Here is a 13903-nt window from a genome sequence, read left to right on the forward strand (position 1 = left end):
GGGGAGTGAGATTTACACAATGCACAGCAACCTGCCAGCTGGCTCCCGTTATATATATGCTAGTGTACTTAAACATTGACAAAATTCGTTTTCAGGAGATATAAGCATTTAAAATCTGCAGTCTCTCTCTTTTCTGGCTAAAAAGACTCAGGAACACCCATGACATCACTTAGAGGTTCAGACTTGTCCAATCAAATGCTTTCTAGAAGCATTTCTGTGTTCTAACTGGCACTGATAATGCCTTCGCAGGGCACTTCGAAGGGAGCACAATCAATGCTGTAGGGTCATTCCAAACAGATTTTCCAATAAGAATTGCTTAAAAAGTGAGTTCTGACTGACCGTTATTACCTTTCAGCCATCTGAAGCTCTCACAGTGGAGCGTAATTGTCTTCTACAGGAATAGGGCATTGGGATGATCATTTAGGAATGGGATGCGGCGACGCGCCAACACAGGAGCTGGACGCGAGAAAGGTTTTTGGAGTTTATTTACATTTTTTGTGCAGCCGGAGGGATGTACAGACCAGTAAGTTTTCTTTATTCTTTAAGCTTAGTGTATTGTGTATTATCTTTTACTTGCTTGTTTGTTATTCATCCTGCAAAACGGCGCCAGCCTCGTCAAAAGCAAAGACAGCGATGTGTTGCATGCGTTTGTGAGCTGGCTATGTATTAATGTTGTCTAATCAAGCAAGTATTGAGATCACTTCTCAAGTTTCCATGGTAAGCGGCTCTAACATGAGCAGCATGGTGAAAGAGGGTGTGTGTGTGTGTGTGTGTGTGTGTGTGTGTGTGTGTGTGTGGATGTATACTAAAGCCTATTGGCTATTTTTTTAAATGGGGAAAATCGTTTTCACGCCCTCACTTCCTGTTTCAGTAGGAAATACGTCAAAACACCAAATTGAACTATGCTCATCAAAGCACTTCACAGGGACTTTAAAGGCAGAACAAGCACTTTAAAAGCACTTACATATTTTTTTTCTTTTAAGTGTATTTTTAAAAATGTAACGTTGTTTGTTTAAATTATTGTTTACCGGGATTGCAGGGTTTATAGCATTATGTTGTCATGGAAAGAAAGTTGTAAAACTGAATATAACTTTACACAGAAAACGTTAGTAAATGATTTGATCACACTGAAATCATGTTAACATGCATATTGTTTATGTCTTTTGGCTATACTTTTGAAACAGTGAGTATTTTCACGGTTACGGATTGGCCCCATTCACTTCCATTGTAAATGCCTCACTCTGTAGGTCCATACAATGCAAGTGAATGTTACCAGAACTATGAAGGTCCAAAAAGCACATAAAGGCAGCATAAAAGTAATCCATAAGACTCCAGTGATTAAATCCATTTATTTAGAAGTGATATGATACTGTAGGTGTGGGTGAGAAACAGATCAATGTTTAAGTCTTTTTTTTACTATAAATCTCCACTTTCACTTTCACTTCCACATTCTTCTTTGTTTTTGGCAATTCACATTCTTTGTGCATATCGCCACCTACTGGGCAGGAAGGAAAATGTATAGTAAAAAGGACTTAAATATTGTTTCTCACCCACACCTATCCTATCACTTCTGAAGACATGGATTAAACCACTGGAGTCATATGGATTACTTTTATGCTGCCTTTATGTCCTTTTTGAGTTTCAAAGATCTGGCCACCATTCACTTGCATTGTATGGACCAACAGAGCTGAAACATTCTTATAAAAATCTTTGTTTGTGTTCAGCAGAAGAAAGAAAGTCATACACATCTGATAGCATGTGGGTAAAAGAATTTCCATTTTTGCTCGAACTATTCCTGTAACTTGTATTGAACCCAGAATTTTTCTTTAAATGCTTAATGCAAAAAGTCGTCTTACTTGCAATCTGTGACTTTCGAGCAGAGGTTTGACTCTCCATTGAACCTAAAAACATCAGCAGTTTTGTATCAGCTACTGTGGTTGACAAGTGTATGCAGAGTGGTTTGTAATTAGTGGCTGCATGGTTAAAATCACTGTTTGTCCAACTCACCTGCAACCTGTGCTTGAGATTGCATAGCAGCTGGGTGAGCAGCAGGAGTCCGCTGTGGACTGGGCTCTTTGGGTCGGGATATGGGCATTGGTGAGGGTAAGAACTGTTTCGGGAGACCCTTGAAGAACCAGGCTCCAGATCGCTTCCATACCTTTAATGGAAAAAGATGCAAATACTGTAACATCACGGATGTCTGTTCGCTCATTTTTTCTTTATTTATCAGTTGTTTTTCTTTATAGAAACTGTTATCACACAGTAATGTGATGAAAACCGGCAAAGACTAAAGACAATCGCTCATCACAGTCAACTAAAAAGAGAAAAGCCTCATTTTATATCGATCACAACTGAAAACATTAGTGTTAGTGAACACAGCTGTTACTAACGTTTCTCCAACATAAGTGTGTCATTGCAACAAATCCTTCAGCAACAACATTTTACCATATTTTGGTATAATTTCTGTTAAAAAATAAAAAACTCTCAGAACACACTGCTTCCATAGACTCACATTATAAAGGAGAAAAAGTGTGACTTTTAAATTGGTGGCTGGTAACAGTTGCTAAGGTCAGTGATGGTTTTTAAGGCGGGGCTTAGAGAAGGGCCAGTTTGTTCAACTCCTTAAAGATATAATACTACTACTAGTTCCCACCTCTCTTTGTTCACTGCAGATCTTGCAGAGCCACACAGACCGCGGCCGAGCGTTAGTCTGCACTCCACACTTGGTACACATGTTCTGAGTGGAAAAACATGAGAACAACACACTAAACGTCACATACGGTTAATTATAAAGTGGATAGTTCCAGTCATGGATGCTGATTGGTTAACAGCCGTGCTTTATTCATAATAAATCACAGCTCTGACCTCTTCACAGAACTTCTATCTGTATCACTCCACAGTACCCATAGCTGGCATTTATTCTTGTTGCCTAGCAACATTCTGTTTACTGGACTATATTTTCTGGTGGAAGGATGGCATTTAATGACTTTATTTGCAAGAAAAAAAACATTTGTGTTTTGTGGTGACCATTTTATAAAAGCAATAACACTCAAGGCCTTGCCATATTGTGAAATATAGTCACGGCTGAAGGGGTTGCAGGCACTCCGTTTCGTGTCATGCCTAACAACGCTCTTCAGCTGTGACTATATTCACAATATAGCACTGCCTCTCATGCCTTATTGCTTAATTAAAGTACAGTACAGAATACGGTAAATAATGAGCAAGTCTCACAACAGACACACCTGAGCACTATTCAAAATGTGCATTAAAGGGATGGTTCATCCAAAAATAACAATTCTGTCATCGTTTTCTGTAATACGTTTTTCCATACAATGAAAGTGACTGGTGACTAACGTTCTGCCTGACATCTCCCCAGATAGCAAAATAGCTTTGGGACGAATTTGGCAACATTTCGGCAGTGAGTTTGGTACTCATTGATGACACTGATGTCACACTAGGAAACCACACTTCTGGGTTCTTTCAAGCAGCAGATTTCAATGGTGGGAATGGGCAGCACTGCAGTTTTAATCATCTTTTAAGCTTTATAGAATGTAATAATGCCTGTTGTTATAAAGGGATATCTTTGGTTTACAGTGATGAAATTATGTGGGTTCTTTTCTGAAATATCGGCAAAACAAGTTTAAACTTGGTTCAATGAGCCTGTGTGATCATGCGGGACATGTAACAGGTTGATGAATACGCATCCTCTTATGTTTAACACACTTCTAAAGCCTAAGAAATGTGGCATAAGAAAATGAAACCTACCATCAGGCACAGGGCCGTAGCTAGTGGGGTGAAAGGTGGTTATGATTTTAGGGGCCCACATGTCCAGGGGGGTCCCACAACAAATTCTAAACTGTATATTTTTAATAGGAAAGGGGCCCAGAGTAATATACAGTCAGGGGGCCCAGAATACCTTGCTACGGCCCTGATCAGGCATACAATATGTGTCTTAACTGCTTATATTATTAACCCACATACAATAAATATTATTTTACTTCAATATGATCATATTCCATATCAGAACTTAATAACAGCCATTTTCAATTGAACAATATTATTTTTCTGCATTCATATTAAATGCAAAGACATCATTTTAGCAGTATGGCATTATTTTTATTCACTTTTTCATGCACAAACAGTAGTCCAGGCGCTGCGGTGGTGGTGACGGGATCTGTTCCTCCCGTTATATCATATATGGTGGTTTTGATCATATTAAATAATTATTAGATCATACTTGACCTTATATCTGTCAGAGCGACAGCACTTTGGGAATTAAAAACGTTTGCGCGATTTTTTCGAGAAAAAAAAATAATAATAATAATAATATCCGTTAGCAGGTCAATTGTGTCTAATAGAGCAGACGCGGTAACAATGACGGTGACCCGTGAATGATCATCATTTATGTAAAATCCGGAGTTTTTCCTGATGTAACGATCTGGTGGAAATTTAAAGAAGCCCTAATCTCCAATAATCTGTGGAGCACTCAAACAGGGCATTTCAATCCCACAATCGGCACTTTCTGGGCAATTTGAGTGAACCGCCCATAAACAGCAGTTCTTTGCTGGGCTACCAAAAGAACCTGGAAGTGGCGGGGCAAAGCGTTTATTTGTAAACAGTAACTTCATCTATACGTCCTGGAATTACGGTCCAAGATTGACCCAAAATTCAACACAAAAGATCCTTTTTTTCCCCAAGGAAGATTTTGTTAGTTCCTGATTTTAATTACTCTTCATAGGCAGCAACTTTATGAGAATACCTAACTAACAACTGCTTTCAATAGTTTGCCGTTTTCATGTACAAATATTAGGTAAAATAGCTTGTTTATAATTAGTCTGAACTATTTTTTATTGTACTATAATTTTCTGTATTGAATGAAATATATATTTATAACCAACATTTCGGTCTACCTTCATGTTAAGAGTGCCAATGCCTATGATGCCTATGTGACTAGGTTTTGGAACAGAGCTTATGTCTAGAATATATAGGAATCCCAATCCAAATGATTCGCATCATGGATCAATATATGGTTCGGTTTAGATAACATTTCTCACCTTTTTGCAGTCCTCACAAACCACTGAGCTCACACCAACTGCACCCAACTGCTCTCCACACAACAGACAGCGAGAAACACCATCTCCGCAAACTGTTTTCTTCATGTTGTCCAGACGATTCACCAGACGTCTAACATAAATAAAACAGAGTGCAGTCCAAGTATGCAGATGTAAATTAATAAAAAGCCTACCACATACAGTATATCGTTGGAAAGGTCTCAATTTGTAGAATGCAATGAGCAGATTTGTTTCACTCAGAGGCCAAACTGCAGTGAGTATTAGTGTATGAAATTCCCACAGACACACATAAATATAATAAACAGAAGTGTCTTTTTGTCACGTTTTTCCTTATTACTTCCTAAAACATACATATAACATAGACAACGACATATCGTAACTTACAGCAGACTATCCCGATTCAAACAAGCCCAAACACAACATAATATGATGGCCCAATTTTGGAATGCCCAATTCCCAAAGTGCTCTAATTCCTCGTGGTGGCATAGTGACTCGCCTCAAACCGGGTGTCGGAGGACGAATCTCAGTTGCCTCCACATCTGAGACTGTCAATCCGCACATCTTATCACATGGCTTGTTGAGCGCATTACCGTGGAGACCTAGTGCTTGTGGAGGCTTCACGCTATTCTCTGCGGCATCCACCCACAACTCACCACGCACCCTACTGAGAGTGAGAACCACATTATGGCGACCAGGAGGAGGTTAAACCAATGTGACTCTATCCACCCTAGCAACCGGGTCAATTGGTTGCTTAGGAAGCCTGACTGAAGTCACTCAGTCACACCCTGGATTCAAACTCGCGACTCCAGGTGTGGAAGTCAGCGTCTTTACTTGCTGAGCTACCCAGGCCCCCATAATATGATAATCTTGAAATATTCCTCAAAGAGTGTACATGGAAAAAGTACTGCCCCCTTAAAATATCTTCAATTTAGTGTAATCTACTTTTTGATGGAAGCTTGTAGTTATCAACTTCTTTAAAAGGGTAGACTGACTGTGGTTGAACTACTTTAAAGTCTGAGTATCTTGTAGCTTGACAAAGTACAGATTTGAAGTGTCTTCCCCAACACTTCATTAACTACAGGGCTGACAGACAGTATTGAGTACTGACAATCAATAAACATGTGATCACTCATCTCACCCAATCCTCTCTTGCTCCATCGTCTCCATCTTTTCAGCACGGGCAATTACGTTGTTGATAATCTCCTTCTCCTCATCAGTCAGGTCAGCACCAAGACCGGGTCCAGATTGCACGTGGACACCTTTAGTGCCCATCACAGTGTCTGTCATTGTCAACCAATCACTGAGAACCTTGAAGTAAAAGTGAATAAAAGTGATAAAGACAAGATTGAAGCTATTTTATGTACTCAATGCAGGTTTCTGGTCTTTTGTGCATGATTTATTAAATGTTTTCTCATTGAATATTCTGTTCCAAGCAGAAATACATCACATTATAGAAGTAAAATAGGTTGCAAATGCCATTTAACGTTGACTTTAAACCACTGACTAAAGAAAGCTTTTTTTATCAGCTGTTTTAATGAGGTTTCACACTGTTGAAGCAAGTTTCTGTTTCTCATTTGCAAGTCACTTTGGATAAAAGCGTCTGCCAAATGAATAAATGTATATATAAATCAAGAACTCTGACTTCAGCGTTTTGTACCAACTGAAGTTGCGGAGACTGATGGGCATCCAGCCAATAGTGCATTAAAATAATTTAGTCTTGCACTCAAGTTATGAATGCATGAACTTACCTCTCTACATCATGAACTGAGTTCTGTGACTTTGCAATGTTTCTGAGGTGGAAGAAGGCTGTTCTAGTCCTGAGGTTAACCTCACAATACTGAGCTGAACTAATGGTTTCTTTGTTTCAATGCATTATAGGCTTCCATGTACTTCTCCTGTTGGCATTACTTGGGCAGTATGCCTTTACGTCTGTACTATATACTTACCAAGAGGGTGTGGTGGACTGACTCTTTTCATGTCTCTTGGGCAATGTCTAAGTAGTCCAAAGGCTCTGTGAGCATAAAGCCTGTGACCAGAGCCATTTCAAATGAAGTCTTTATGGTCAGGTAGAAATATAATCATAGATTGGCTGGCCTAGTACAAATACATTATATGTCAATAAATTGAGAAAATACAAGTTGAAGTATTTTAAATATTACAAGTATCCAGTGAAAGCACTACTAATGCTTTAGGCCACATCCACACTGTTCTATTTTTGTTAGAAACCTCGTTTTTCAGTTTCCTAACGTCAAAGTGTGCAGTAATGGAGAGCCTTTTCGAAACGCCCCATTTTCGGTGGAGGAAAACGCTGTTCTAGCGTGTTTGGGAGGCGTAAATGTAGTGGAATTTGTGGACGTAGCCATACAATCTGATAACAATTTAGAACAAGCAGTGGTGATGAGAGATCAACCGATATTGGTAACCGATAAGTGTCCGATAACCGATTTACTTTAATAACTTTTAGACACAACGACAACTTAATCATTTATCACTAACTTATGAAGATGAACTGCTTTACAATATGCATAGTACTGTGCACAGTATACAAACAATTAACTTTAAAAAGTGTAAATATTGGTTAAAAATATCAGTAAAACCGATTATCGGTCTGTCTCTAGTGGTGATGAACAATTCAATTAACATAAACAGGCAAAAAAAAAGTATGTTAATATATTAACAATTAATGTTGTGTATCTTGTAATAGAAATAGATTTAGTTAAGTGTAGTAAAATAAAAATTAGGTCAAAAATACTTTCAATTTGGAGCTCATGTTATCCCATTTTTAAAAGTAAATGTTGCCTTTATTACAAAGGTAAATTGCATTTACAATCTATGTAATATTAGGTAGAACTTACCTGATATACTTAACCTATCTTGCATGCTAAAATTGAGTAAACTTTAAATGGGGTAAACTTGACTACAGTAAAATCAAATTTAATCAATGTACATTCTAATTAAAGTGTTTTAACATGCATTACATAATGCAGAAGCTGTGACTTACAGTATAGAACAAGAAGTGTATCCCTTATGTGTCATTGTATTTCAGAATTTTGCTTACAAATATACTTGAATTTTAATTTTTCGAGAGGAATGATCATTGTTATTTAGGTCGAGCAGCTGAATTAAAGGGATAGTTCACCCAAAAATGAAAATTCTCTCATGCCATCCCAGATATGTATGACTTTCTTTCTTCTGCTGAACACGAACAAAGATTTTTTAGAAGAATATCTCAGCTCTGTTGGTCCATACAATGCAAGTGAATGGTGGCCAGAACTTTGAAGCTCAAAGGTCCTTTTTTACTATAAATTTTCCTCCCTGCCCAGTAGGTGGCAATATACATGAAGAATGAGAATCGCCAAAAACAAAAGAAGAAGAACGTGAAAGTGAAAGTGGAGATTTATATTAAAAAGGACTTAAATATTGATCTGTTTCTCACCCACACCTATCATATCACTTCTGAAGATATGGATTAAACCACTGGAGTCGTATGGATTACTTTCATGCTGCATTTATGTCCTTTTTGAGCACTGGACCTCATTCACTTACATTGTGTGGACACACAGAGCTGAGTATTCTTCTAAAAATCTTCATTTGTGTTCTTCAGAAGAAAGGAAGTTATACACATCTGGGATGGCATGAGGGTGAGTAAATGATGAAAGAATTTTCATTCTTGGGTGAACTATTCCTTTAACTCAATGGATCCAGTATGGATGCTAGATGACACCAGTAAATTGCACTCTGGTTGTGACCCTCATCAATTGTTATTATTGCTATCTTCAATATACTACACTTACAAATTGAAACCAGAGCCTATAACTTTACAATACCTATTACTCAGTTAATATAGAACCAATTACAGCCTAAAATAATTTAGAAAGCGCTCTTGATACTTGAAGACTAGTTTTATGTTTTAATGAACATGTTTAATAAACAATCCAGTTGTATCTGTATGGTAAAGAAAACAAATGTCTACACGTACAATCTTATATAGTTCATATATTTATGTAAATATGTGTTCAAATTCAGTAGCGGTTCTAGCTTGTATGGCGCCCTGGGTGAAACCCGCTTCAACACGCCCCCAAAGTTGTTGATGGGGGGGTTCTGTGTGTGTGCCTCGTGCCGAACCCCCCGCAAGATGCCGCCACCCCCCCGCAAGATGCTGCCCTGGGCAACTGCCCATGTCACCCATGCCTAAATCCGCCACTGTTCAAATTCCACTAGTATTTGGGAAAATATGTAACATGTATGAAAAAGGCCATTTTTGTAGTATTGTAAAATATACAGTATGTTGCATATAGTGTATGTACCAGTATGTGATCTTTTATGTAATCTAAAGTTATAAATGGACATACAGTACATTTCATATATATGTTTTTCATGTAATAGGCCTATATCAGATTTCTGTTTGGGTTGTTTAAATCACTGCCTTGCACATAATGCATCTTCCAATGCATTTTCACACCATTTCATGATTTTGTATGATTCTTACCAGGAACTTCAGTATGCACACATTATTTTGTAAATATAGCCTATGTGAGTACATTCACAGAAACAAGAACTGTCAAAAATGTGTACTGCATTTTACAGTGGACTGCAGCTGGTAGGCTACTCTTCATGATTTTGAAGGCACCTTGCTTCTGTAATCAATAGCAATCAAATAATGGACTTCTAATCAAACTGAAGAAGTATTTAAATCTTTATGCATCCCCATCTTACTGCCAAAATCCAGAGTACTCCCACTTTCCTCCCGTGCACAGAGATGACCTGTAATGCACATAATAATGCATAATGCATAAAACAGCATGCTCTTGCGGGAGGCACTTAAAATAGAAGCAAAGCGATGCAAAAAAAAAAAAAAAAAAAAAAAAATTAAACTCAACACGCAATACCGTGCGACCAAGCAGAATGCCTCAACGTGGCTAAGAATGTGAAACCAATTTGTAAAAATCTTTACAGAAAACAAACACTCGTTTAGATATCATCAGAAGCATTATTACTGACTCTAAAAGATGAAAAGCTGCAGCATTGCTGCGCAATAATGGTTCAAGCGGTCGCGCATCATCTAGTGATTGATTACGACATAAAACGAGTGAACGCACGCGCCTCTCGCGACGAAACAACAGAAACCGCATTGACATGACACACCTTACTCTTCTGTAAAACACACAAACATGAGGGGTTCACCGTCAGATAGGACAAATAATACCCTCAAATGCTTCCATGATATTTCGCATTACCTAAAACAATAGATAAACCCATTTTACAGCTGACCACTGAATTCATTCATGTCAATAACACGCGTTCATAAATGAATGGATGACTGTTAGCAAAATACATTCGTGCATTCGCTTCGTATTTAACGGAAACTATAATATAAATCAATTGCAGCCTATATACATAATGTAAAATCACAATTCGTGTTTCAATTCACTGTGCGAGACGCAAATGAGAGCGTTATTATTCAGAGAATGAATCGTTCGTTGTATTAATAAACGCGTATTGATAACATGAGGGTGCAAACTGTTGTCTTGAAAATGTCTTAGTGTCCTTACCTGATGCCAAAAGCCCACTCTTGAGGGCGACTGCAAACAATGCGCACTATTCAGTGATGTCCGTGTAGTGAGCGCCGAGCCAGTGAATGCGCATGCAGAAGAGAGCCGGTTGGTTTCGGAGGATGCGCGTGTTAATGATGATTTTGCACATCAAACTGCACAAACTCCTGATTTCCCTGTAAGCAGATGTGTGGGGGGCTCTCTCGACTTAGTCAACGCCCGTGACAGCTCGTTGTGGAAACCTCAGCAGCTGTGCCCAATTCATCAAGGGATGGAAATCAATTTGTGGAGTGCTTGACTCATAAATCCTCTGTTGAATTGGTTTAACAGTTGTACTGTGATTCTGTATGTAAAAGCAGCATAAAAAGAACAGTGTTTGGAGCCATGTGGGCCATAATTGTTGATATGCCTCTTACAAACACTTGTGAAATTAAGTTATTGATCTAAACATTAGTGAAACTCAGTTATATGCATGATTGAAAAGCTTCTTATAAACACTGGTGAAATTAATACATCGAAATAAAAATTAATTCATATGCATTACTGTCACTTACCTACACTAAATGTACACATTTGTAGCTGTGTCTTGCAATCATTATTTCAGCTCTTCTTATACACACTTATGAAACTGTCTCTGTCTCTGAAATCTCTTTCAAACATGAGTGATGCCACATATAAATATATCATAATTTTGACATGATCTGTTGAATTCAATTTTCAAAATGTGAAAGAATGTGAAAGTGAAAGTGGAGATTTATAGTAATAAATTACGTACATTTTGATCTGTTTCTTACCCACACCTATCATATCACTTCTGAAGATATGGATTTAACCACTGGAGTCATATGGATTACTTTTATGTTTCCTTTACATGATTTTTGGAGCTTCAAAGTTCTGGTCACCATTCACTTGCATTGTATGGACCTACAAAGTTGAAATATTATTCTAAAAATCTTCATTTGTTTTCTGCAGAAGAAAGAAAGTCATACACATCTGTGATGGCATGAGGATGAGTACATGATGAGAGAATACATTTTTTGGGTGAACTATCTGTTTAATTTAGACTAAATTATGGTTTTAAACTATATTTAATATATTGGTGATTTAGACACGTCCCAAAACCAAACCTCATATTAAATGATTGGACAATAACACACCTCATATAATATTTAGTTTACAATCAAAATTTTTAAGCACCTCCGCTCACTGATTATTTGCTGAAAAAAAGAATATAAATTATATATATATATATATATATACAGCACCCTATGGTAACTTTTCTGACACCTCCTGCTTAAAACCCAAAAAGCCAGAAGGATCGTGAGGCCCCACTTTCCTTTCACGGCCCGTATTCATTCTGAAAATCAAGATGAAGCGAGCTTTTGCCCTTATGCTCCACGGGAGGTTTCTGTCCTCCCTGAGCTCGCCTAAGGACGCCTGCATTACTGTTTGACAGGTGTACTGCCCCAGTCAAACTCCCCACCTGCCACTGCCCCTGGGGCAGGTCGCACCTGTGCCGCGAGGGCAGTGGGGGATTTAGGCATGGGTGACATGGGCAGCCACCCGGGACGGCACCTTGGCGGGGGCGGCACGGTGCGCAAGGGGGGGTTTGCCCAAGGCGCCACACAAGATAGAACCACCACTGCGCAAGGGGCGCCAGGTGCTTGATGCCAGAAGCTCGCCTCCCTGCCTCACCGGGTAAGTGAGGAAACGATAAGAGCAGTGGTATTTCACCGGCGGTGCCCAGGGCGCACCCCGGGGCCTCCCACTTATAAAATACATCATCCAAGCATGTGGACAAGGGGACTCATGAGGATAATATAAATATATAGATAGGTGGTTACTGTAGAAGAACCATGTTAATATTTCTAAGGTTAAACGAAACAGAAGTCTAATAATTTTCCATTTTAGGCCTATAAATGTAAACAAAAATATATATATTCAAAATAATATTTAAATGACCTGTTTTATCCATAGAATTTGCACTAAAAACAAACAAACAACAGTTTATTAGTGGTATCTGTATTGGTATCGGTTATATTGGCCTTGATGGTACTTGGTATGGGATCGAAAAGAAAATAAGGGGTATGGGCTGAATAAACTGCCTTTGTATGGAAACAGTTCATCATATAATAAACAGACAGCCTGGATGCTACTCTTTTATATTTTTCCATGATATGTTCATTTGTAGAGAACTTTATTTGGAGTTTCCTGTTAGAAGCATTCAAAAGTAAAAACTATTGTAAATCTCTTCTTTACAGCACTAATTATTGTAAACTGTAAAAATGTTTTCATATATATGGTTGTACTTGAATCATAAATAAAATGACTGGCCAACCTAATGTAAATACTGTATGTATGCTGCACTGTAATTATTAAAAGAGATAGTTCACCCAAAAATGAAAATTCTCTCATCATTTACTCACTCTCATGCCATCCCAGATGTGTATGACTTTATTTTTTTATTTTTTATTTTTTTTCTGCAGTGCACAAATGAAGATTTTTAGAAGAAAATCTCAGGTCTGTAGGTCTATACAATGCAAGTGAATGGGTGCCAACATTTTGAAGCTCTAAAAAGCATAAAAAGGCAGCATAAAAGTAAAACATAAGATTCCAGTGGTTTAATCAATATCTTCTGTAATATCAGTATCTTCGATTATGCTTCCTACTGCTTGACGCTTGAGCACAGCCGCTAGATGGCGCTAGGAAGAGTAATTGAGCTTGAAATCATGATCATATCTAGAGACTGCAAAGGCAAGATGTACAGTGAAAAAGGAGTTACATTATGGTCTGCTCTCACCTAAAACCAGCTGGATCACTTCAGAAGACATGGATTAAACCACTGGCGTCTTATGGATAACTTTTATGCCGCCTTTTTCTGCTTTTTGTAGCTTCAAAGTTTTGGCTACCATTCACTTGCACTGTATGGACCAACAGAGCTGAGATATTCTTCTAGAAATCTTCATTTGTGTTCAGGAGAATAAAGAAAGTCAAAAACATCTGGGATGGCATGAGGGTGAGTAAATGATGAGAGAATTGAAATGTTTGGGTGAACTATCCCTTTAAGGAAAAGCAGTTATATTATGTTTTAGGAGGTGGCAGAAGCAAAAGGAGCAACCTCAGTGAACTGGTACCTGTGGAAAGACAACCGGAATCAGTAGGACTGTCAGTTCCAGTTCAATATATGACAATATATACATGTTTACAAAGTGATGTCGAAGAAAAAGAGCTTTACCTTGTGTCTCTGTTGGACATTGAATTTTCACATCCTGACAAACG

General features: G+C 38.2%; 1 protein-coding gene across 2 annotated transcripts in view; it reads right to left on the reverse strand.

Moving 5' to 3' along the window:
* Positions 1 to 10695, reverse strand: part of LOC127410550 (rabphilin-3A-like) — a 37801-nt gene extending 27106 nt beyond the window's left edge. Inside the window, exons 1-6 of one of the 2 annotated variants that reach the window (XM_051645752.1) lie at positions 10625 to 10695; positions 6211 to 6380; positions 5055 to 5184; positions 2654 to 2737; positions 2008 to 2158; positions 1857 to 1901 (exon numbers count right to left, since the gene is read on the reverse strand). In XM_051645752.1, the coding sequence (XP_051501712.1) occupies positions 1857 to 1901; positions 2008 to 2158; positions 2654 to 2737; positions 5055 to 5184; positions 6211 to 6359 (559 nt within the window). In that variant the 5' untranslated portion in view covers positions 6360 to 6380; positions 10625 to 10695. The remainder of the gene's footprint in view (positions 1 to 1856; positions 1902 to 2007; positions 2159 to 2653; positions 2738 to 5054; positions 5185 to 6210; positions 6381 to 10624) is intronic. The other variant, XM_051645753.1, reaches the window with a different exon arrangement.
* Between the last annotated feature and the right edge of the window lie 3208 nt (positions 10696 to 13903).

This window comes from Myxocyprinus asiaticus, chromosome 2 (genome assembly GCF_019703515.2).
Source record: "Myxocyprinus asiaticus isolate MX2 ecotype Aquarium Trade chromosome 2, UBuf_Myxa_2, whole genome shotgun sequence".
In the NCBI taxonomy this organism is placed as follows: Eukaryota; Metazoa; Chordata; class Actinopteri; order Cypriniformes; family Catostomidae; genus Myxocyprinus; species Myxocyprinus asiaticus.